General features: G+C 39.3%; 3 protein-coding genes across 6 annotated transcripts in view; 1 reads left to right on the forward strand and 2 right to left on the reverse strand.

Moving 5' to 3' along the window:
* The window catches only part of pigg (phosphatidylinositol glycan anchor biosynthesis class G (EMM blood group)), a 132623-nt gene extending 130981 nt beyond the window's left edge, over positions 1 to 1642 (reverse strand). Inside the window, exons 1-3 of one of the 4 annotated variants that reach the window (XM_079629748.1) lie at positions 1506 to 1638; positions 1283 to 1324; positions 200 to 405 (exon numbers count right to left, since the gene is read on the reverse strand). In XM_079629748.1, coding sequence (XP_079485874.1) covers positions 200 to 292 — 93 coding nt within the window. In that variant the 5' untranslated portion in view covers positions 293 to 405; positions 1283 to 1324; positions 1506 to 1638. Of the gene's footprint in view, positions 1 to 199; positions 409 to 1282 lie in introns of all 4 variants that reach the window. The other 3 variants (XM_079629749.1, XM_079629746.1, XM_079629747.1) reach the window with 3 other exon arrangements.
* Positions 1643 to 1981: 339 nt separating this feature from the next.
* On the forward strand, positions 1982 to 8557 carry lrp2bp (LRP2 binding protein). The gene is made up of 9 exons (XM_079629933.1): positions 1982 to 2021; positions 2148 to 2298; positions 3143 to 3249; positions 3351 to 3464; positions 4847 to 4989; positions 5674 to 5779; positions 6557 to 6780; positions 6866 to 7031; positions 8168 to 8557. The coding sequence occupies exons 2-9, from the start codon at positions 2211 to 2213 to the stop codon at positions 8231 to 8233; spliced, it is 1014 nt and encodes a 337-aa protein (XP_079486059.1). The 5' UTR covers positions 1982 to 2021; positions 2148 to 2210; the 3' UTR covers positions 8234 to 8557.
* A 132-nt stretch (positions 8558 to 8689) lies between these two features.
* snx25 (sorting nexin 25) overlaps positions 8690 to 27500 on the reverse strand; it is an 83659-nt gene continuing 64848 nt past the window's right edge. Inside the window, 8 exon segments of the mRNA XM_079629892.1 lie at positions 8690 to 9129; positions 18540 to 18640; positions 19920 to 20101; positions 20180 to 20246; positions 22418 to 22535; positions 23523 to 23684; positions 25447 to 25560; positions 25697 to 25837. Of these exon segments, the coding sequence (XP_079486018.1) occupies positions 9064 to 9129; positions 18540 to 18640; positions 19920 to 20101; positions 20180 to 20246; positions 22418 to 22535; positions 23523 to 23684; positions 25447 to 25560; positions 25697 to 25837 (951 nt within the window). The 3' untranslated portion in view covers positions 8690 to 9063.

The raw sequence follows: 27500 nt of genomic DNA on the forward strand, positions 1-27500 counted from the left end.
GAGCGTGTGTGTGAGTGAGTGTGTGTGTGTGTGTGAGTGAGTGAGTGAGTGAGTGAGTGTGTGTGTGAGTGAGTGAGCGTGTGTGTGTGTGAGCATGTGTGTGAGTGAGTGTGTGCGAGCGTGTGTGTGAGTGAGTGAGTGTGCGAGTGTGTGGGTGTGTGTGATTGAATTTCCGCGCGCGCGTGTGTGTGTGTCTGACCTTGATCCTGGGCATGGTGACGGTGGGCGGTCTGGCTTTGGCAGTGAAGCTGTGGGAAGAGCCTCTCTCCAGCACGTGTCGGGTGTACGGCATGAACCTGCGGCCGTCGGAGCCGAACACGAAGTCCTGTCTGAGAGCGTCGATCAGGAGCAACACCACACGCCTGAACAGCGGAGCCGGCGCTCGCGACGAGTTCACGCCGTCTCCTGCTGGAACACACACACACACACACACACAACACTGAAGTACTTTGTTGCATTATTTTCCTGTTATCTCTGTAAAGCAAAGGTGAAGCTGTAGATGTGCTCGACACGCTGAAGAATAATGAGCATCTAGAGTCTAAATGTAACTATGAATGAAATTATAAAAAAAATTATAACTTATTTAATACATTTATTATAAATACATATAAAAACACACAAAGTTATATTTATTATATATAATTATATATATTTTTTAAATAACTATAAATGATATACTGTATATAAAGCTAAAAAAATTATGAGTATCTAAAATATCTAAATATAATTATAAATTAAATAATTTAATAAATGTATTATAATAAATACATAAAAACACAAAAAAATATATATTATATATAATTATAAAAATAACACAAATAAATTATATTTAAAGCTAAAGAATATTATCTAAAAATCTAATATAATTAATAATTAAAAAAAATTATATATACATTTTTAAATAATTTATAATTTACTAAAAAAAAGATAAATATATATAAAAAAACACAGAAGTTATATTTCTTCAATAATTATATTCTATAAATAACAAATATAAATTATATATATATATATAAATATAAAAAACAAAAGGATAACAAGTATCTAAAAAATAAGATAAATTAATAATTAATTTTTAAAAATCAGTCTCAATAAATAATAACCCAGATGTATCTTTAATAATACTTATACATCACAATTAATCATCACTATCATAATTAATAATTCTGAGTGTGTGTGAGAGTGAGTGAGTGAGTGTGTGTGTGTGTGAGTGAGTGAGTGAGTGAGTGAGTGTGTGTGTGTGTGTGTGTGTGTGTGTGTGAGTGAGTGAGTGTGTGTTTACCTGTGTGTGGCTCTGCAGGAAAGTCAGTCAGTTTGCTCTTGGCTGAAAAGGAGGATTTGACAGGAACAGGGAAGAATCCTCTCAGGAAAAGAGCGATTGACACAATCTCAAATATGAGACACAATAAAGCAAATACTGATGAGCTCAGCTTCATGATGAATATTAATACACCTCATTAATATATCACTTCTACACATAAGACAACACAAACACCGTCGCCTGCCTTATTTCTCACTGAACGCAATATAACGGCATTTTGAAGAGAAACGGCTCTAAATCCACACGATTAATGAAGACTGTGCCGGATTAGTGTTTTGAAATTCTCATTTCCGTGTTGTGCAGTGAGGATCGACGGCAACCCACGAGGATCTTTTCTCACATTTTCAACGTTTCTGCGGACTCTTATTTTGTAATCAGAGCCAAAACTATGAATTTACATTTACATTACATTATATAAAGTGTAAATTGTATATAATGTATATGATCAAAAACTATATAAAATAAAACATGTCTCTTATTAAATGAAAATAAAACTGTTAGACTGTGTGTGTTTTTTCATTTTTCATTTTTTTTTTTTCATTTTAACAAATTAGGCGGCAGGGAGATAAATAAGATTTTAATAAACACGCAATTGTTGAAACTTATATTATTACATAATTATCTAATTTATTCTATTATATTAATAACTACGATAAGTTCAATGAAAAGCCCAAATGTGAGGTCATCAGTGGCTGTCATGGTAACATTTGTTTGTAATGTTGTTTATTTACTTTTCGCCACTATCAAAAACGAGGTTTATCCTTTAGGAATTGTATAGAGAGAGAAAAACGTCGAAATAATCTACGCATTATGCCGTTTCTTACAGTGCTGCTGATGGTGAAAGTAAAGTGTGTTTGAAAGCAGTGATTTAGTGGTTCTGTCGGGGGAAATGGAGAAAATCACAACCTCGAAGTTTCTCAAACCAATAACCGAGAATCATAAAGATATTAACGTTAGAGAAGAGGTGAAGCAACCAGGTGAGTCAAACACGTGATCGGAGATGTGTGTTTTAAATATACACTAGCATTCAAAAGTTATGGATCGGCAAGATTTTTAATGTTTTTAAAAGAGGTCTCTTCTGCTCACCAAGGCTGCATTATTTGATTAAAAATACCAACAACAACAAAAAAACTGTAATATTGTTAAATATTATGACAATTTAAAATAACTGTTTTCTATTTTAATATATTTTAAAACGTAATTTATTCCTGTGATCAAAGCTGAATTTTCAGCAGTCTTCAGTGTCACGTGATCCTTCATAATATGCGGATTTGATGCTCAAAAAACATTCATTATTATTATTATTATCAATGTTGAAAACGGTTATTTACATGTTTATTTCAGGATTCTTTGATGAACAGAAAGTTTAAAAAAAAGCATTTATTTGAAATATAATCTTTTGTGACATTATAAATATCTTAACTGCAACTTTTTATCAATTTAATTCATCCTTGATGAATAAAAGTATTGATTTCTTTCATTTCTTTCCCCCAAAAAAATCAAATCAAAATTCTTACTGACCCCAAACTTTTGAACGGTCGTTTTTAATGTTCCAAAAGCTTTAGATTTCAGATAAATGCTGCTCTCTTGAACTTTCTATATCAAATAATTCTGAAATAAACATGTAAATAACTGTTTTCAACATTGATAATAATGAGAAATGTTTCTTGAGCATCAGATCATCATATTATACTGATTTCTGAAGGATCATGTGACACTGAAGACTGGAGTAATGATGCTTTGATCACAGGAATAAATTACACTTTACAAAAGAGACACACACACACACACACACACACTGATTGTGTTTGATTTGAGCAGAGATCAGTGCTGAGTCGGTGGAGAAGACGGTGAATCTGCTGAAAGAGAAAGCAGAACGTGGAGATTCTCAGGCCGCGTTCCTCCTGGGACAGTTACACTACGAGGAGGTGATGAGGCCTAAGCTCTCTCATTATTCTGCAGTTTCTATAGGCCAGACTCATGTGGGACTGTGATGCATGAATCCTGACTCCTGGTGTTTGTTCTGCAGGGCCGCTACACAGAAGCGGAGAGGATCTTCGACCGCATTAAAGATGAAGATCCCCGAGCTCTTTATCAGCTGGCGGTCATGTATTACGACGGCCTGGGAACCAAAGAAGACCTTGTGAGGACCTTAGATATCTCTCAGATCCACAGTAATAATAGGCTTTTATTATGTTACAAATATGTTACAAATTTACAAACGCCTGCAAAAGCAACTAAAGTCCGGAAGTAAAAACTCTCCATATGAAAACTGATTTTGAACGATAACTCATAAACCTGTTACTTCTGTTGAAACTGTTAGCCCGCATTATGTCATCTTATTTATAAAATAATCGTGTTTAACAGCTAAATGTGTGGTGATAAACTACATTACCCATGATGCTGTACAGAAAATTCCACCAATCAGAGTCGAGACAAGCAAAAACCGCCAAAACAGCTCTTTAGCTCCGCCCACTGCCATAAACCTATCTCTCTACACTCAAAATAATGAAATGTTTGTATATATCTGCATATTTTGCAATGAACCTAAAGGGGGGGGGGGTATAATGTCCTTTTCACAAGATGTAAAATAAGTCTCTGATGTCTCCAGAGTGTGTGTGTGAAGTTTTAGCTCAAAATACCCCACAGATATTTTTATATATCATGTTAAAGTCACTTTTTGAGGGTGAGCAAAAACACACCGTTTGTGTCTGTCCCTTTAAATGCAAATGAGCTGCTGCTCCCGGCACAGGGGAGGAGCTTCAAGAGCGCGCGACCTTTTAACACACACACACACACTGGAAATTTCTGTGATGGAGAGACTCTAGAAGAAGTGACAACATGTAGAAGAACAGGACATTTCTGAATGTTTAGTTGATGAGTTTATGTAGATTATGTGTAGTTATCTTCTAGTCATTGATTAGCATATTCTGTCATGATAATCTATAAATCGTGTTCAGGGGGCGGGGTTTATGCAAATTTTAGGGTTGGTGATGTCACTAACCCGGGAGGAATGTCGTGTAGTCTCTACCAGCCGTTTGTTGTAGTCCTTAAAAAGCAAATATCTTCCTTTACTCTGAACTTTGAGCGTTGTAACTTTGCAGATGTTGTTTATGATCAAACAGCAACTTTACACACTAACTACAATTAGAAAAGTCTAATCATACTAAACCACCCCTTTAAAAAATATATTTTTTTATATATAATCAACATATTAAATGAGTAGCTTATATTTCGCCTGTTTTTTAGTTTGTGTCATTCGCAATGCTTCATGGGATTGTAGTTTTTTCCCTCACTGAAGTCCTTAAGCACACAGTCTTGTATTTTTGTCTGATTTTCAAACACTTTTTTGCTTTAAGTTTAATTTTGTAGTGTTGTGATTCTCCTCGCAGCTGATTGGCTTGGTTCATTTTAAAATCCCTATGGGAAAAATGTATGGACAAAAATACTTCGGGAAAAGGGGACAGACACCGTTACACTCTATTAAAGTCTCATTGTCCATATGAAAACCACCGACTTTAACAGGGCAAAGCAATGGAGTTGATGAGAAGAGTTGCATTGTGGGATTGCTCAGACGTGGGCTCGGTCCGACACGCGGCGCTGTATAACCTGGGCCGGGCGTATCTGGAGGGCTACGGGGTCCAGGCGTCCAGCGCTGAAGCGGAGCGGTGAGGAACTAGCACACAACACACATCTCAAGTCAACACATCTGTGCACGCTAGGGCTGGAACTATACATCGTGACACAAAAATGCATCAATATGTGTCGTGGATAGTGACAATATGTATTGTGTGTAGTGCACCCAAAATAAAAATTACTGTGAGAAAAAATTTCTAGTTTTCAGAGTTTTAGTGTCAGTGCTACATTAAACTATGTTGTTTAATAATGTATATTTTTACACACATTTTAATACACATCCCGATACTGAGCTCACAATATTATATTATTGCTATACTCCAAAACATATGATAAAAGGTTAACCACCAAATGTATTGTTGATTAAAATGCTGAATTTGATATTTAATTGTGAGTGTAAATGAACAGTCTTGGACTTGGTGCTGGAAACCCAAAGCACAGGACAATAGAGACTCCAGAATAACAATATTAAAATAATGTCGGCCACTTTTTACATAAATTCATTGCATTATTATACATTACTACATTAAACTACTATAATGTTGAATATAATGTAAGCATTATTTTTTTTCCTCACACAGTAATTTTTATTTTGGGTGAAGTATCCACAATACATAATGTCACAATACATATTGTTGCATTTTTGTATTGCGATATATTATGACACGATATATTGTTGCACGATGTGTGACTGTGCCCTGGTGTGTTCCTCGCAGGCTTTGGCTCCTGGCGGCCGACGATGGGAACCCGAGCGCGAGTGTGGAAGCGCAGTCGTCCCTCGGCATGTTCTACTGCAGACCGGAGACCCTCGACCTCACAAAGGTCCTCATGCAGCCTTTGGGAATCTTTTCTAATAATGATTTATGAGTGGAATAGGTCTGTGGTTGGCAAGAATTGTGGGATATAAACTCGCGATTTCGATAAAAAAAAGTCAGAATTGTGGGTTAAAAACTCATGATTCCGATAAAAAAGTCAGAATTGCGGGATAAAAACACACAATTACGATAAAAACTCAGAATTGTGGGATATAAACTCGCAATTACGATAAAAACTCAGAATTGTGGGATATAAACTCGCAATTACAATAAAATTGTGGGATATAAACTCGCAATTACGATAAAAAAAGTCAGAATTGTAGAATATAAACTCGCAATTACGATAAAAACAGTCAGAATTGTGGGATATAAACTCGCAATTACAATAAAATTGTGGGATATAAACTCGCAATTACGATAAAAACTCAGAATTGTGGGATATAAACTAGCAATTACAATAAAATTGTGGGATATAAACTCGCAATCACGATAAAAACAGTCAGAATTGCGGGATATAAACTCGCAATTACAATAAAATTGTGGGATATAAACTCGCAATTACTATAAAAACTCAGAATTGTGGGATATAAACTCGCAATTATGATAAAAAGTCAGAATTGTGGGATATAAACTCGCAATTACGATAAAAAAGTCAGAATAGTGGGATATAAACTCGCAATTACGATAAAAAGTCAGAATTACATATATAAACGAATCTAATGCAGGTTTTTTCAGATGTAGGTGAACCTGAGCGTGTGTGTGTGTGTGTGTGTGTGTGTGTCAGGCGTTCTCGTGGCACTCGGAGGCGTGTGGGAACGGCAGTGTGGAGTCTCAGGGCGCTCTGGGAGTCATGTATCTGTACGGGCTCGGTGTGCAGAAGGACCCGGACTCGGCTCTGTTCTGCCTGAAGGACTCGGCGGAGAGAGGGAACGTTTACGCTCAGGGTCACCTGACGGCCTGCTACTACCAGCGCAAGCTCTACTCCAGAGCCGCAGTGCTGGGAGAAAGGTGCAGCCTCACACACACACACACGCTCAAACACACACTGCTCGGTTAGATTCGGCATGTAATAACTGGTTCGTTGTTCTCTCAGAGTGTGTGGATACGAGGACATCAGTGCTATAGCGAGACACACAGGCTGTGTGGAGGAGTTCATCAGGAAGGGCATCACTATAGCCATGTTTTACTTCGCACGCTGTCTTTATCTGGGCCGAGGAGTCCTGCAGAACAGAGACAGAGCAAAAAGATACTTCTCACAGGTACACTCGGTGCAAATAGTGATAGACGGTATTATAAGTATAAGTATTTTCTTAGCAGTAAGTGTCTGTTATAATGAAGTTCTTCTGCACAGATGTTTGACCTGTAAAACGTGCAGCTGCTGAGAAGCGATGTGGGAAATAATAAAAGCAATTCTGACTCTTTGAATTGCAGTTGAGAGATTCTCTCTCAAAAATTCTGCGGAATATAAACTCACAATTGCGATAAAGTCAGAATTGAGAGATATAAATTCACAATTGCCAGATATAAACTTGCAATTGCGATTAAAAAGTCAGAATTGTGGTATATAAACTCACAATTACGATTAAAAAGTCGGAATTACGGGATATAAACACATTTGCTATAATAAAAAATCTGATTTGCCGTGTACAAACTTGCAATTGCGATTAAAAAGTCAAAATTGTGGTATATAAACTTACAATTACGATTAAAAATTCAGAATTATGGGAAATAAACACATTTGCATTAATAAAAATTCAGAATTGTGGGACGTAAACTCGCAATTAGGATTAAAAAGGCAGAATTACAGGAAATACACATTTGCAAATAAATAAAAATGTCAGAATTGTGGGATATAAACTTGCAATTGCGATAAAAAAGTCAGAATTGTGGGATGTTAACTCGCATTTGCGATAATGTCAGAATTGTAAGCAGTAAACAAAAATTGCGATAAAGTCAGAATTGCGAGATATAAATTCACAATTGCGATAAAAAAAAATCAGAATTGCCAGATATAAACTCACAATTACGATTAAAAATTCAGAATTACGGGATATAAACACATTTGCATTAATAAAAATTCAGAATTGTGGGATATAAACTTGCAATTGCGGAAAAAAACCAAAAAAAATTGGGACGTAAACTCGCAATTAGGATTAAAAACCCAGAATTACAGGAAATAAACACATTTGCGATTAAAATAATGTCAGAATTGCGGGATATAAACTTGCAATTGCGATAAAAAAGTCAGAATTGTGGGATGTTAACTCGCATTTGCGATAATGTCAGAATTGTAAGCAGTAAACACTAAAATTGCGATAAAGTCAGAGTTGTGGTATGATTTGCAGCGATCTGTACAGTATAAAGCCGAGTGTCTGGTTTGTCTCCTTGTCGTCAGGCTGCCAGGATGGATCCAGAAATCTGCCAGGAGCTGCAGATGAACGTCGTGCACGGCAGAATATAAATCACAATCACTGGTTTCATCTCGGAGAACTCAAGTATTATTTCACTGTGATATAAAGATGATCCAGAGAGTCTTTTAATAACCTAGATGAAAATGCATGTGCCAAATTCTCCTTAATATTCAAGTCAGTTTTATTTTTTATGAAAAAAGTTTAGCTTTATATCTTGAATATGTACATATCAAATGTATTGTTTTCAAAAAGTTTTCAAACATATTTTTTAAATGAATGTTATAAATATTTTAAAACTACTACATAACTTTTTTTCTTCTCTGAAATCATTACATGTATAAATACATCAACTGATATTATTTACTTCCCCCACCAAAAAAAAAGAGAAAGAAAACAATAAAAACAACAAAAATATATTAATTTAGAAATTGTACTCAAGTTCAAGATATGAATTGCATTTGAATGTATTAATATTTGACTATATTGAAGACATGACACATGACAGATCTTCTTTTGCAATTTATTGCTTATAAATGCTCTAGCCTATTTTTGGTAAAAATAAAAGTCTATAATAATATTAATAATCATAATAATAATAATAATAATATCACAAACAGAACCTTCACAATAACTGTACATGACATATTGCACGATTAAAAGCCTTCATAATGGTCACAATAATATGTAGAGCGTTTACATTGGTCTGGCTTCTTCTTTTACACTCATAGTTCACATTACAAAGCAAAACCCTCTAGAAGAAAAGGAAAGAGAGAAGCAGAAGATGACAGCTGGCAGTGAGTGACCGGGCCTGTTCCTCCAAAAACACAAGAACAGATTAAAACACAAACACAGATTCATGACGTGTTTGAGAGAGAAAAGCTCAGGCCTGTACGGTGTCGACGCTCAGCTCGGGGTACAGCTCTTTAAGAAGCATCTCCAGCAAGATCTGAACACAGAGACAAAACTGGGTCAAATCAGACACACAGCATTATGAAGATCAAACAAGGAAATTAATGAAAAAATGGGGGGGGGGAGTCAGCACAAAAATGTGAAGTGTAATGGTGGACTCACACACAGGTGGCAACGCTTCGAGCACGTAGGCTCTTCATCAGACAATTAAAAGTTAAACACACACAGGGCCCTATTGTAACGCTCTGGAACGCAAGTATCAAAGCGCAAGTAACTCTGTGGGCGGATCCCGGCGCTGTTGCTATTATACCGGCGGGATAAACGACTCTTGCGCCCGACGCAAATCTAAAATGTGTTGGTCTGAAGTCGCTTCATTACTCATAGCTGTGGTTTGGGCGTAACGTGAAGTAAACCAATCAGAGCGTCCTCTCACATTCCCTTTAAAGGATTAGTTCACTTTTAAAGTGAAAATTCTGTCATCATGTACTCACCCTTAAGTTGTTTCAAACCTGTATGAATTTCTTTCCTCTGCTGAACACAAAGGAAGATATTTAGAAGAATGTCAGTAACCAAACAGTTTTTGGTTCCCAATGACTGCCATAGTATATTTTTTTCCTACTATGGAAGTCATTGGGAACCAAAAACTGTTTGGTTACTGACATTCTTCTAAATATCTTCCTTTGTGTTCAGCAGAGGAAAGAAATTCATACAGGTTTGAAACAACTTAAGGGTGAGTACATGATGACAGAATTTTCACTTTAAAAGTGAACTAATCCTTTAAGAGCCGGCGCGGCGGATTGCTATTATAACGGCGGATCGCTATTATAACGGCGGATTGCTATTATAACGGCGGATCGCTATTATAACGGCGGATCGCTATTATAACGGCGGATTGCTATTATAACTGTGGATTGCTATTATAACGGTGGATCGCTATTATAACGGCGGATTGCTATTATAACGGCGGATCGCTATTATAACGGCGGATCGCTATTATAACGGCGGATCGCTATTATAACGGCGGATCGCTATTATAACGGCGGATCGCTATTATAACGGCGGATCGCTATTATAACGGCGGATCGCTATTATAACGGCGGATCGCTATTATAACGGCGGATCGCTATTATAACGGCGGATTGCTATTATAACTGTGGATTGCTATTATAACGGCGGATCGCTATTATAACGGCGGATTGCTATTATAACTGTGGATTGCTATTATAACGGCGGATTGCTATTATAACGGCGGATCGCTATTATAACGGCGGATTGCTATTATAACGGCGGATCGCTATTATAACGGCGGATCGCTATTATAACGGCGGATTGCTATTATAACTGTGGATTGCTATTATAACGGTGGATCGCTATTATAACGGCGGATTGCTATTATAACGGCGGATCGCTATTATAACGGCGGATCGCTATTATAACGGCGGATCGCTATTATAACGGCGGATCGCTATTATAACGGCGGATCGCTATTATAACGGCGGATCGCTATTATAACGGCGGATCGCTATTATAACGGCGGATCGCTATTATAACGGCGGATCGCTATTATAACGGCGGATTGCTATTATAACGGCGGATTGCTATTATAACTGTGGATTGCTATTATAACGGCGGATCGCTATTATAACGGCGGATCGCTATTATAACGGCGGATTGCTATTATAACTGTGGATTGCTATTATAACGGCGGATCGCTATTATAACTGTGGATTGCTATTATAACTGTGGATTGCTATTATAACGGCGGATCGCTATTATAACGGCGGATTGCTATTATAACGGCGGATCGCTATTATAACTGTGGATCGCTATTATAACGGCGGATTGCTATTATAACTGTGGATTGCTATTATAACTGTGGATCGCTATTATAACGGCGGATTGCTATTATAACGGCGGATCGCTATTATAACTGTGGATTGCTATTATAACGGCGGATCGCTATTATAACGGCGGATTGCTATTATAACTGTGGATTGCTATTATAACGGCGGATCGCTATTATAACGGAGGATTGCTATTATAACGGCGGATCGCTATTATAACGGCGGATTGCTATTATAACTGTGGATTGCTATTATAACGGCGGATCGCTATTATAACGGCGGATCGCTATTATAACGGCGGATCGCTATTATAACGGCGGATCGCTATTATAACGGCGGATCGCTATTATAACGGCGGATCGCTATTATAACGGCGGATCGCTATTATAACGGCGGATCGCTATTATAACGGCGGATTGCTATTATAACTGTGGATTGCTATTATAACGGCGGATCGCTATTATAACGGCGGATTGCTATTATAACTGTGGATTGCTATTATAACGGCGGATCGCTATTATAACGGCGGATTGCTATTATAACTGTGGATTGCTATTATAACGGCGGATCGCTATTATAACTGTGGATCGCTATTATAACGGCGGATTGCTATTATAACTGTGGATTGCTATTATAACTGTGGATTGCTATTATAACTGTGGATCGCTATTATAACGGCGGATTGCTATTATAACTGTGGATTGCTATTATAACGGCGGATTGCTATTATAACGGAGGATTGCTATTATAACTGTGGATTGCTATTATAACGGCGGATTGCTATTATAACTGTGGATCGCTATTATAACGGCGGATTGCTATTATAACTGTGGATTGCTATTATAACGGCGGATCGCTATTATAACTGTGGATCGCTATTATAACGGCGGATCGCTATTATAACGGCGGATTGCTATTATAACTGTGGATTGCTATTATAACGGCGGATTGCTATTATAACTGTGGATTGCTATTATAACGGCGGATTGCTATTATAACTGTGGATTGCTATTATAACGGCGGATTGCTATTATAACTGTGGATTGCTATTATAACGGCGGATCGCTATTATAACGGCGGATTGCTATTATAACGGCGGATTGCTATTATAACGGCGGATCGCTATTATAACGGCGGATTGCTATTATAACGGCGGATCGCTATTATAACGGCGGATTGCTATTATAACGGCGGATCGCTATTATAACTGTGGATTGCTATTATAACGGCGGATCGCTATTATAACGGCGGATCGCTATTATAACGGCGGATCGCTATTATAACGGCGGATCGCTATTATAACGGCGGATCGCTATTATAACGGCGGATCGCTATTATAACGGCGGATCGCTATTATAACGGCGGATCGCTATTATAACGGCGGATCGCTATTATAACGGCGGATCGCTATTATAACGGCGGATCGCTATTATAACGGCGGATCGCTATTATAACGGCGGATCGCTATTATAACGGCGGATCGCTATTATAACGGCGGATCGCTATTATAACGGCGGATCGCTATTATAACGGCGGATCGCTATTATAACGGCGGATCGCTATTATAACGGCGGATCGCTATTATAACGGCGGATCGCTATTATAACGGCGGATTGCTATTATAACGGCGGATTGCTATTATAACGGCGGATCGCTATTATAACGGCGGATTGCTATTATAACGGTGGATCGCTATTATAACGGCGGATCGCTATTATAACGGCGGATCGCTATTATAACGGCGGATCGCTATTATAACGGCGGATCGCTATTATAACGGCGGATCGCTATTATAACGGCGGATCGCTATTATAACGGCGGATCGCTATTATAACGGCGGATCGCTATTATAACGGCGGATCGCTATTATAACGGCGGATCGCTATTATAACGGTGGATTGCTATTATAACGGCGGATCGCTATTATAACGGCGGATCGCTATTTTAACGGCGGATCGCTATTATAACGGCGGATCGCTATTATAACGGCGGATCGCTATTATAACTGTGGATTGCTATTATAACGGCGGATCGCTATTTTAACGGCGGATCGCTATTATAACGGCGGATCGCTATTATAACGGCGGATCGCTATTATAACGGCGGATCGCTATTATAACGGCGGATCGCTATTATAACGGCGGATCGCTATTATAACTGTGGATTGCTATTATAATGGCGGATTGCTATTATAACGGCGGATCGCTATTATAACGGCGGATCGCTATTATAACGGCGGATCGCTATTATAACGGCGGATCGCTATTATAACTGTGGATTGCTATTATAATGGCGGATTGCTATTATAACGGCGGATTGCTATTATAACGGCGGATTGCTATTATAACGGCGGATTGCTATTATAATGGCGGATTGCTATTATAACGGCGGATCGCTATTATAACGGTGGATTGCTATTATAACGGCGGATTGCTATTATAACGGCGGATTGCTATTATAACGGCGGATTGCTATTATAACTGTGGATTGCTATTATAACGGCGGATTGCTATTATAACGGCGGATTGCTATTATAACTGTGGATTGCTATTATAACGGCGGATCGCTATTATAACGGCGGATCGCTATTATAACGGCGGATCGCTATTATAACGGCGGATCGCTATTATAACGGTGGATTGCTATTATAACGGCGGATCGCTATTATAACGGCGGATCGCTATTATAACTGTGGATTGCTATTATAACGGCGGATTGCTATTATAACGGCGGATCGCTATTATAACGGCGGATTGCTATTATAACGGCGGATCGCTATTATAACGGCGGATTGCTATTATAACGGCGGATCGCTATTATAACTGTGGATTGCTATTATAACGGCGGATTGCTATTATAACGGTGGATTGCTATTATAACTGTGGATTGCTATTATAACGGCGGATTGCTATTATAACGGTGGATCGCTATTATAACTGTGGATTGCTATTATAACGGCGGATCGCTATTATAACGGTGGATTGCTATTATAACTGTGGATTGCTATTATAACTGTGGATTGCTATTATAACGGCGGATTGCTATTATAACGGTGGATTGCTATTATAACGGCGGATTGCTATTATAACGGTGGATTGCTATTATAACGGCGGATTGCTATTATAACGGCGGATCGCTATTATAACTGTGGATTGCTATTATAACGGCGGATCGCTATTATAACTGTGGATTGCTATTATAACGGCGGATCGCTATTATAACGGCGGATCGCTATTATAACTGTGGATTGCTATTATAACGGCGGATCGCTATTATAACTGTGGATTGCTATTATAACGGCGGATTGCTATTATAACGGTGGATTGCTATTATAACGGCGGATTGCTATTATAACGGTGGATTGCTATTATAACGGCGGATTGCTATTATAACGGTGGATTGCTATTATAACGGCGGATCGCTATTATAACGGTGGATTGCTATTATAACGGCGGATTGCTATTATAACGGTGGATTGCTATTATAACGGCGGATTGCTATTATAACTGTGGATTGCTATTATAACGGCGGATCGCTATTATAACTGTGGATTGCTATTATAACGGCGGATTGCTATTATAACGGCGGATCGCTATTATAACGGCGGATTGCTATTATAACGGCGGATCGCTATTATAACTGTGGATTGCTATTATAACGGCGGATCGCTATTATAACGGCGGATCGCTATTATAACGGCGGATCGCTATTATAACTGTGGATTGCTATTATAACGGCGGATTGCTATTATAACGGTGGATCGCTATTATAACTGTGGATTGCTATTATAACGGCGGATTGCTATTATAACGGTGGATCGCTATTATAACTGTGGATCGCTATTATAACGGTGGATTGCTATTATAACTGTGGATTGCTATTATAACGGCGGATTGCTATTATAACGGTGGATCGCTATTATAACTGTGGATTGCTATTATAACGGCGGATTGCTATTATAACGGCGGATTGCTATTATAACGGCGGATTGCTATTATAACTGTGGATTGCTATTATAACGGCGGATTGCTATTATAACTGTGGATTGCTATTATAACGGCGGATTGCTATTATAACGGTGGATTGCTATTATAACGGCGGATCGCTATTATAACGGCGGATCGCTATTATAACGGCGGATCGCTATTATAACGGCGGATTGCTATTATAACGGCGGATCGCTATTATAACGGCGGATCGCTATTATAACGGCGGATCGCTATTATAACGGCGGATCGCTATTATAACGGCGGATCGCTATTATAACGGCGGATCGCTATTATAACGGCGGATTGCTATTATAACGGCGGATCGCTATTATAACGGCGGATCGCTATTATAATGGCGGATTGCTATTATAACGGCGGATCGCTATTATAACGGTGGATTGCTATTATAACGGCGGATTGCTATTATAACGGCGGATTGCTATTATAACGGCGGATTGCTATTATAACTGTGGATTGCTATTATAACGGCGGATTGCTATTATAACGGCGGATTGCTATTATAACTGTGGATTGCTATTATAACGGCGGATCGCTATTATAACGGCGGATCGCTATTATAACGGCGGATCGCTATTATAACGGCGGATCGCTATTATAACGGTGGATTGCTATTATAACGGCGGATCGCTATTATAACGGCGGATCGCTATTATAACTGTGGATTGCTATTATAACGGCGGATCGCTATTATAACGGCGGATTGCTATTATAACGGCGGATTGCTATTATAACGGCGGATCGCTATTATAACGGCGGATTGCTATTATAACGGCGGATCGCTATTATAACGGCGGATTGCTATTATAACGGCGGATCGCTATTATAACTGTGGATTGCTATTATAACGGCGGATTGCTATTATAACGGTGGATTGCTATTATAACTGTGGATTGCTATTATAACGGCGGATTGCTATTATAACGGTGGATCGCTATTATAACTGTGGATTGCTATTATAACGGCGGATCGCTATTATAACGGTGGATTGCTATTATAACTGTGGATTGCTATTATAACTGTGGATTGCTATTATAACGGCGGATTGCTATTATAACGGTGGATTGCTATTATAACGGCGGATTGCTATTATAACGGTGGATTGCTATTATAACGGCGGATTGCTATTATAACGGCGGATCGCTATTATAACTGTGGATTGCTATTATAACGGCGGATCGCTATTATAACTGTGGATTGCTATTATAACGGCGGATCGCTATTATAACGGCGGATCGCTATTATAACTGTGGATTGCTATTATAACGGCGGATCGCTATTATAACTGTGGATTGCTATTATAACGGCGGATTGCTATTATAACGGTGGATTGCTATTATAACGGCGGATTGCTATTATAACGGTGGATTGCTATTATAACGGCGGATTGCTATTATAACGGTGGATTGCTATTATAACGGCGGATCGCTATTATAACGGTGGATTGCTATTATAACGGCGGATTGCTATTATAACGGTGGATTGCTATTATAACGGCGGATTGCTATTATAACTGTGGATTGCTATTATAACGGCGGATCGCTATTATAACTGTGGATTGCTATTATAACGGCGGATTGCTATTATAACGGCGGATCGCTATTATAACGGCGGATTGCTATTATAACGGCGGATTGCTATTATAACGGCGGATTGCTATTATAACGGCGGATCGCTATTATAACTGTGGATTGCTATTATAACGGCGGATCGCTATTATAACGGCGGATCGCTATTATAACGGCGGATCGCTATTATAACTGTGGATTGCTATTATAACGGCGGATTGCTATTATAACGGTGGATCGCTATTATAACTGTGGATTGCTATTATAACGGCGGATTGCTATTATAACGGTGGATCGCTATTATAACTGTGGATCGCTATTATAACTGTGGATTGCTATTATAACGGTGGATCGCTATTATAACTGTGGATTGCTATTATAACGGCGGATTGCTATTATAACGGTGGATCGCTATTATAACTGTGGATCGCTATTATAACGGCGGATTGCTATTATAACGGCGGATTGCTATTATAACGGCGGATTGCTATTATAACTGTGGATTGCTATTATAACGGCGGATTGCTATTATAACGGTGGATTGCTATTATAACGGCGGATTGCTATTATAACTGTGGATTGCTATTATAACGGCGGATTGCTATTATAACTGTGGATTGCTATTATAACGGCGGATTGCTATTATAACGGTGGATTGCTATTATAACGGCGGATTGCTATTATAACTGTGGATTGCTATTATAACGGCGGATTGCTATTATAACTGTGGATTGCTATTATAACGGCGGATTGCTATTATAACGGTGGATTGCTATTATAACGGCGGATCGCTATTATAACGGCGGATCGCTATTATAACGGCGGATCGCTATTATAACGGCGGATTGCTATTATAACGGCGGATCGCTATTATAACGGCGGATCGCTATTATAACGGCGGATCGCTATTATAACGGCGGATTGCTATTATAACGGCGGATCGCTATTATAACGGCGGATTGCTATTATAACGGCGGATCGCTATTATAACTGTGGATTGCTATTATAACGGCGGATTGCTATTATAACGGCGGATTGCTATTATAAGGGCGGATTGCTATTATAACGGTGGATTGCTATTATAACGGTGGATTGCTATTATAACTGTGGATTGCTATTATAACGGCGGATTGCTATTATAACGGTGGATTGCTATTATAACGGCGGATCGCTATTATAACGGTGGATCGCTATTATAACGGTGGATTGCTATTATAACGGCGGATCGCTATTATAACTGTGGATTGCTATTATAACGGCGGATTGCTATTATAACGGCGGATCGCTATTATAACTGTGGATTGCTATTATAACGGTGGATTGCTATTATAATGGCGGATTGCTATTATAACGGCGGATTGCTGTTGGAAAAGGTTTTCATAAGCTGTAAGCCATAATCATCAAAATGATAACAAATACAGGCTTGAAATATCTCACTTTGCATGTAATGAGTCTATATAATATATTAGTTTCTCCTTTTAAATTGAATTCACTGTAATTCACATGCGTATTTCAAAGTTGTTTCAGAAGAAGAGAAAGTTAAAGCAATTCAACAAAGATTAAGGGTACGTTTACACGACAACGATATGCTTAAAGCGGAGAAGTTTTCAGTTTATAGACGACTCCATTGTCAAAACGATCCCCGTTCACACGGATCCGTGAAAACGAGAAAAAGCGCTGTATTCTGCTGCCAAACCAGTAGATGGCGATGAAACTCTATAGACTGAACGCGTGATACGCATGAGCATCACGTCACCATCTTTACAGATTCAAGTTTTTGGTGTTCACACGGAGACCGTTTTCAAAAGTGTGTGTTTTCAGGCGCCCACAACGCCGTCGTCGCGTGAATGAACGGCCAAAACGCATAAAAAGTTTTACGTTTTAGTGTTGTGTAAAGCGCCCCTAGATTTCCTCTGAATGACGAGCACTGATGATCTCCAGATGAACAGTGAATAAAGCTCCGGCTTCTCAGAGAGCAGAAGCGAGAGATGTTAATACTCGACAGCAGGGTTCATGTGTGCGACTCACGTAGAGAAGATGTCTGTTGGCTCTGGTCTCCTGAAGTGCATTAAAGATCTTGATGATCCCGTATCTGGCGTTCTGCTGCCCGACCAGATTCTGAAGCGCATCTGAACAACAAGAACACGCTTTTCTGATCACATCCCACAGTCTCAGCTGACCAATGAAAGACTGGCTGCTGTAATTGCTCTCGCTGCAGGCTGTGTGTGTGTGTGTGTGTCTGAGTGTGTGTGTGTGTGTGTGTGTGTGTGTCTGAGTGTGTGTGAGTGTGTGTCTGTGTGTATATGTGTGTGTCAGTGTGTCTGAGTGTGTGTGTCTCTGTGTGTGTGTGTGTGTGTGTGTGTGTGTGTGTGTGTGTGTGTGTGTGTGTGTGTGTTTTAAGTGTCCCGTTGTAATTAAACCGCTCCATGCAGGCAGAAACCGCATGAAATAAACTCCTCTGAATCCACACAGGACTCGTTCTTGTATTCATTTGGATTTTAAAAGAGTTTCAACAATATTAAAATGGTATGAATGTAAAATAATGGTGCGATAGGAATTACCATAACAAGGTTCCAACATTAGAAGCTCAGAATGTTATGAACCATTTATGACCAAAACAGCAGCGCTGCAACATATGAAGGTTTTTTTTGTGTGATAGTCTTTAGTGATAGAGTTTATGCCACACTTTGTGTTTTTCTTTACTCTATACTGCAGAAAAAGAAAGCATTAAAAACTATTAAAAACCATTTTTGTCAAAAATAAATTAAATATTAATACTTGAATATATATACTTAAATACAAAAATTAAAGCTAAACAGAAATATAAAACAAACTAATAAAAACCAGGGAATGAAAAATAAAAAGGGTAATTGTGACTTTATCTTACAATTCTGACTATTGAGTTTATGTTGAGATTATTTATCGTAATTATGACAAATAAAAAACTCAGAATTGTGGGATATAAACTCGCAATTGCGATAAAAAGTCAGAATTGTGCGATATAAACTCGCAATTGCGATAAAAAAGTCAGAATTGCGATAAAAAACAAGTCCTAATTGTGGGATATAAATAGGCAATTACGATAAAAAAGTCAGAATTATGGGATATAAACTCACAATTGCGATAAAAAAGTCAGAATTGTGGGATGTAAACTCACAATTGCGATAAAAAAATGTCAGAATTGTGGGATATAAACTCACAATTGTGATAAAAAAGTCAGAATTGTGGGATATAAACTCACAATTGCGATACAAAGTCAGAATTGCGATAAAAAAACAAGTCAGAATTGTGGGATTATATAAACTTAAAATGGTACTACGAGTTTTGTCATAACACAAACTCACAATTACGGTAATTCTGACTAAATGTGTGTGTTTTCCGCTGGGAAAGTTCCTGTTCTCCGCTCACCTGGGATGTTGTCTAGAAGCTTCTGTTGCGCTCTCTCCTTGGTTTCCTTGCGTTCGCTCTCAGAGCGGCTTTTGTTGTGAGGCGCCAGCTTCCCGTTGGGCCAAAACGTGTCCCGGAATATATTAATGTAGTAAACCAGCATCTGCTCACTGAAGATCCAGTTGACAGTGTCTCTGATCTGCCTGAGGAAGAGGAGCGCAGGACAAACTCAGCGGGAAATCCAGCATGTCTCCATTACCAGCACTTCCAGCTCTGCTTACTTGTTTATGGTGCGTCCAAACGTGACCTGGACTAGTGCAATTAGTGTCTTCCTCACCCACTTAAACACTGCCGAGAGAAACACACACACACACACACACACGAGCGTCACTGCATCTGATGCAACATGCTTAGGAAAAATAACACATTAAAAAAGTTGAGACACATTTTCTTCAGGAAATGTACATTCTGAAAGGTTCTTTAGGAAATCTGGGGTTCTTGACTCGACGTTAAAGACGCTTTATGTCAAAAAGGTTCTATATATAAGCAGCAAAGTCTTAAATTATTGCATTATACTTTCATGCTGAACAGGTTATTTCAGTTTTTATAGTGATAAAGTAGATTTAATTCATAAAATGTAATTAAAATGTAAATTTATTAAAGGTAGGGTAGGTCAGAATTGTCTAAAAAAAACTTGTATTCAAATTTGTTTAAACTGTCTTTATATACCAATACATAATTAAAATGCAAGTACTCTGAAATAGAGAGTATAAAAAAACTGAGTGACTCTAGTGTATTTAATCTTCAATAAACACAGCTCATTAATTCCATTCACTCCCACCTAAAAACGGGTGCGCGACTGCGCGCATGTGGGCGGAGCCAGTAATAGCGGCGGTAGTCATGGCGACGGAGAGTGACAGTCGCGCAAGCCAATCCTGTGATTTGTCCCGAATGGAAATAATGAGCTGTGTTTAATGAAGATTAAACGGTCTAGAGTCACTCGATTTTTATACTCTTTTTATCAGGGTACTTACATTTTAATTATGCAGTGATATATATAGAAAGTTTAATCAAATTTGGTAAAAAGTTTTTATATAAATCCTACCTACCCTACCTTTAAAGAAAACAAAAAAATCCAGCTTTTAATGTTGTTTATGTGTCTATGTGGTGTTTTTAATACGCTTTAATCATGTGTAAGTTCATAAGTCGACAGCATTGCTGAGTATTTTCTGCTTAAAACTGCAGTGAACCAAAGACAGTCTCAAAAACACGGTTAGAAATCGCTGGTGTTTCTGACGTCACACACTACCTTGTAACCAATCAGATCAACGTGTGATCGTCAACCAGTGGATCTCTGAGTGAGTGAGTGAGTGAGTGGAGGCGGGGCTCATTTGCATATTCATAGAACTGTGTAACCAATCAGATCAACGTGTGATCGTCAACCAGTGGATCTCTGAGAGAGTGAGTGAGTGAGGGAGTGGAGGCGGGGCTCATTTGCATATTCATATAACCGCGCATACTAAATGAGGCAAGGGTGTCGAGTTACAGTCGAGTTATTTTAAGGCAGGAAGAAAATTTTAAACATTTTAGTGATCAAAAATTAGTTTTGAGTTCCATCCATAATTAGTTAAACAATTAATAACTACAGGGGGACTTTAAAAAAGAAAGAGTTCCATTTCAATTAATATTCATATTTTATTTTATTTCAGTTTTTTTTAAATGAACAGAAATGTTTTTAATAGTTTTAGTCCTGCTCTACGAAGCATTAGCCGTTAGTCCGTCACATGGTCCTGCGGTCAGAGACGTGTTGAGTTTCACAGCCACAGTCGCGAGAACTCATCGTTTCATCACTGCGGGTGACGTGTGTGTGTGTGTGTGTGTGTGTGTGTGTTTCTACCAAACGGCAACCTTCCGGTCTCTCTCCTGAATCAACACTGAGATTAAACTGCAGTTCATGGACTGGCCACTAGAGACCGGCTGCAGAAGAGACTCAATCCCATAAACCCTCATGTTAAAATGTCCAACTTTACAGCAGAAATAAACATGTTTTCAGTCTGGTGCTAAAAGTGGTTTTGGTCTATATAGCTAATGTTGCCCTTCATGACGACTGTGAGGGGGTGAATATTTTAATAACTCATCCGTTTAAATTATATTAAGCCTTAAAGTTCTGCATAATTAAGGGCGTGGCCTCTTGAGTGACAGGTGGATTGCCGCTGATGTCACTACTAGCCGTTTGTCTGTTAGCGTCACGTCACCTCAGCTAATCCGCCTCGCTGCACATTTACATTTATCCAGGAGTGACGCTGCCAAGATGGCGACGGCCGGCTCCGCCCACTTTGGGCTTCAAAACGCTCTTCAGAAACACTACGGGTGACGTCACACACACTACGAACATTGTTTTACACAGTTTATGGTTTCACGGCCCTGCGGTCAGAGATCAGTTGAGTTTCACAGCCACAGATGCGAGAGCTCAACGTTTCATCACTGCGGGTGACGTGTGTGTGTGTGTGTGTACTCACTGCCCCTGAGCTCAAAGATCTCCCCGATCAGCATGAAACACGGCTCCGCCAGCGCGTCCTTCTTCCCGTCAGTCTCATCACCGTAATCTGAGAGATCACTGTCATCCTCGGCCTCATCCTAACACACACACACAAACACACACACACACACACACCATCATGTCTGATCAGACATAAGACTAATCTCTGCTGCCCTGTCTGATCATCATTTGGTGGTTTGGTGACTAATTGTTACTCAATAAGTTCTTGTTTGTTTTGTGTGCGAGTATGTGTATCTGTGTGAGTAAGTGTGCGTGAGTGTGTGTGCCTGTGAGTGAGTGAGTGAGTGTGTGAGTGTGTGTGTGTGTGTGTGTGTATCTGTGTGAGTAAGTGTGCGTGAGTGTGTGTGCCTGTGAGTGAGTGAGTGAGTGTGTGAGTGTGTGTGTGTGTGTGTGTGTGTGTGTGTATCTGTGTGAGTAAGTGTGCGTGAGTGTGTGTGCCTGTGAGTGAGTGAGTGAGTGAGTGTGTGTGTGTGTGTGTGTGTGTGTGTATATCTGTGTGAGTAAGTGTGCGTGAGTGTGTGTGTGCCTGTGAGTGAGTGTGTGTGTGTGTGTGTGTGTGTGTGTATCTGTGTGAGTATGTGTGTGTCTGTGGGTATTTGTGTGCCTGTGAGTGTGTGAGTGAGTGAGTGTGTGTATCTGTGTGAGTAAGTGTGCGTGAGTGTGTGTGTGCCTGTGAGTGAGTGAGTGAGTGAGTGAGTGAGTGTGTGTATCTGTGTGAGTAAGTGTGCGTGAGTGTGTGTGTGCCTGTGAGTGAGTGAGTGAGTGAGTGAGTGAGTGTGTGTATCTGTGTGAGTGTGCGTGAGTGTGTGTGTGCCTGTGAGTGTGCATGAGTGTGTGTGTGCCTGTAAATGAGTGAGTGAGTGTGTGTATCTGTGTGAGTAAGTGTGCGTGAGTGTGTGTGTGCCTGTGAGTGAGTATGTGTGTGTGTCTGTGGGTATTTGTGTGCCTGTGTATCTGTGTGAGTGTGTGAGAGTAAGTGTGCGTGAGTGTGTGTGTGTGTGTGTGCGTGTGTGTGTGTGTACGCGTGTGTGCGTGTGTGTGTGTGTGTGTGTGTGTGTGTGTACCTCCTGGTGTGAGAAGAAGTCTCCCGGCAGTTTCTCCAGGAAGGATGCGAGAGAGAAGGAGGATTTCTTCTGGATGTCGATGACCTTCAAGTATTCAGGAGACGGACTGAGAAACGCGTACAACGCCTCGCTCTGACACATGCGCTCGTCCGTCAACACTTTCTACACCGGAAACACACACATACACACAATCACATGAGGCCAGAAATACACACACACACATGGCCAGAAAAACAAACATAGACACACACACACACGCACAAGGCCAGAAACACAAACATACACACACAATCACATGAGGCCAGAAACACACACACACACACACAATCACATGAGGCCAGAAACACAGACACACACACACACACACACACACAATCACATGAGGCCAGAAACACACACACACACACACACACACAAGGCCAGAAACAGAAACATACATACACACACACACACACACAAACAAACACATGAGGCCAGAAAAAAACACACACACAACGCCAGAAACACACACACACACACAGCAAGGACACAGTCCTGTTGTCATCATTAACATGAGGGTTTAAAATGTGACGATGTCTATTTTTTTTACAAGCACTAAATCTAAAATACACTAATGTTTGCTCTTCTCTGGGAAGTTGGTCACCAACAGAGACTCATAGTTGCATGCTGGGAAATGAAGTATGCAATGCATTGAAGGAAGGACTTTTGGGCCTGAAAGAGCTCTGATAGTGTTTGACGGACAGGAAAGAAGAGATGATGCTCTTAAAGCGTTCAATATTTCCCATAGTCTATCATTATCTCAAGTCAGTGCTAGATGATGATGATCAAAGTAATTAAATATTCAATATCAGCTGATACAATAAATGGACAAAAGAGCCAATCAATAACATACATGCCGATATATTGTGACCCAAAGTGTCATTTTGATATTTCTGAGGGCTTAAAGAATAACATCAGGATGTGGTTTAGATGTCCAAAAATTAATTTAACAAATAAATCTAAATAAAAATAAAAATAAATAACTCAATGTTGGCATTAGTAGAGTTTTGCATAGTATTTTATATATTATTATTATTATTATTAAGCAGTGAAGGAATTGTATTAATATTTAAATAAATATTATTGTTATTATGTTATTATTAAAGGTTATTAATATTTACTAAAAACCAAAGTGTTTTTTAAAGTGTTTAAAAATATCACGTTTTTGTCTTTATAGTGAAAAGGCACATTTTGTTCAGATCAAAATGAAGAAAACATTCTTATGTTCATGACATAAAAAAATTATTTTAAAATCATCAGATTGTGCACTTGGCAAAATATTTGTGAAAATATTTAGGGACATTTTTCACACACAAAAAAAGTAAACTTTTTTTTTTTTTACAGAACAACAGTCAAATATGCTTTAAATTGAAATGAAAATTAATAAATGTTGGCAATAGAAGAGTTTGGTATATATTTATGTATATACCAAATTATATATTTTAATTTGATTTGATTTATTATGAAGCAGTGAAGTAATTTTGTTTTAAAATGTTATTAATACTTACATGAAAACCATTTTTAAAAATCATAAAAGGTCATTAAAAATGATGTTAAACAAATGTTTAAAAATATCACATATTTTGTCTTTTTTAAAGAAATTGCACATTTTGTTCTGGTAAAATTGCTTGGTAACTTGGTAAAATATGTTTGAAAACAATTTTGTGGTATGACAGAGAAAAAAAAAATGGACAAAAAAAAAAAGTCCGCTACTATTTACAATCTCATGATTCTGGAGTATAATGAGAATAATTTTTGTCTCAATAGTTGAACTGAACCCTACGGAGAGTCTTCTGTTGAGCTCTTAGATCAGAAACTCTACAGATCTCATGCCCAGTCTTCAGTCTGTCTGCAGTGACACACTCACCTGTAGAGACACACTCACCTGTAGAAACGTGTTGAGTTGATTTTTGGATTTGTCGAGGAATTTTTGGTCGATGGATTTGAAGGGCAGTTTGCTGAGCGAGGGAAGCTGGACCTTCTTGAGCGACGGGAAACACTGCGGGAGAAAGAAAGCATCGGTCTGTGTTCGGTCACGCATAATCTCCAGCAGAACTGATGCTGTACAACAACATGAGGAGTCACAGCGTTGCCACGGCAACAGGGCCGCCAGGATGTGACATCATCGGGCGTACCTCCGTCAACTTCCTGTGCAGAGCCTGAAACTCGCTGATCTTCCTGGTGACGCTCCAGCGGTTGTTCTTGCAGTCGTCGTCTTCAGAAAGACTCACGGATACGCAGTAACATGCCGTCTGTTCTCCGTTCTCCTCTGAGGCCTGACACACACACACACACACACACACACACACACACACACACACACACACACACACACACACACACACACACACACACACACACACACACACACACACACACACACACACACACACACACACACACACACACACACACTGGTGTTTAACAATACGGATGGATGGATAGATAAGTGGATGGATGGATAGATAAGTGGATGGATGGATAAGTGGATGGATGGATGGATAAGTGGATGGATAATTCATTACATTTATATAGCGCTTTTCTGGACACTCAAAGCGCTTTACATAGAAGGGGGGTGATTAGGACGCCATGATGGACAGAGGCCACTGGGCAAATTTGGCCAGGATGCCGGGGTTTCCGGGATTTTTTTTAATGACCACAGACAGTCAAGACCTCGGTTTAACGTCTCATCCGAAGGACGGTATACAGTCCCGTCCCGTCCATGGATGGATGGATGGATGGATGGATGGATGGATAAGTGGATGGATGGATAGATAAGTGGATGGATGGATAGATAAGTGGATGGATGGATAGATAAGTGGATGGATGGATGGATAAGTGGATGGAGGGATGATGGATGGATGGATAAGTGGATGGATGGATAGATAAGTGGATGGATGGATGGATGGATAGATAAGTGGATGGATGGATAGATAAGTGGATGGATGGATGGATAGATAAGTGGATGGATGGATGGATGATGGATAAGTGGATGGATGGATGATGGATGGAGGGATGGATGGATAGATAAGTGGATGGATGGATGGATGGATGGATAGATAAGTGGATGGATGGATGGATGGATGGATAAGAGGATGGATAGATAAGTGGATGGATGGATAGATAAGTGGATGGATGGATAGATAAGTGGATGGATGGATGGATGGATGGATGGATGGATGGATAGATAAGTGGATGGATGGATGGATGGATGGATAGATAAGTGGATGGATGGATGGATGGATGGATGGATGGATAAGAGGATGGATAGATAAGTGGATGGATGGATAGATAAGTGGATGGATGGATGGATGGATGGATGGATGGATGGATAGATAAGTGGATGGATGGATGGATGGATGGATAGATAAGTGGATGGATGGATGGATGGATGGATGGATGGATAAGAGGATGGATAGATAAGTGGATGGATGGATAGATAAGTGGATGGATGGATGGATAGATAAGTGGATGGAGGGATGATGGATGGATAGATAAGTGGATGGATGGATAGATAGATAAGTGGATGGATGGATAGATAAGTGGATGGAGGGATGATGGATGGATAGATAAGTGGATGGATGGATAGATAGATAAGTGGATGGATGGATAGATAAGTGGATGGAGGGATGATGGATTGATAGATAAGTGGATGGATGGATAGATAAGTGGATGGATGGATAGATAAGTGGATGGATGGATAGATAAGTGGATGGAGGGATGATGGATTGATAGATAAGTGGATGGATGGATAGATAAGTGGATGGATGGATAGATAAGTGGATGGATGGATAGATAAGTGGATGGAGGGATGATGGATTGATAGATAAGTGGATGGATGGATAGATAAGTGGATGGATGGATGGATGGATGGAATAAAATAAAATAAAGCATTTATGCATTTATATATACAGGTATGCATGTATGTATACATATTTA

Source organism: Phoxinus phoxinus (assembly GCF_949152265.1).
Source record: "Phoxinus phoxinus genome assembly, chromosome: 12".
NCBI lineage: Eukaryota > Metazoa > Chordata > Actinopteri > Cypriniformes > Leuciscidae > Phoxinus > Phoxinus phoxinus.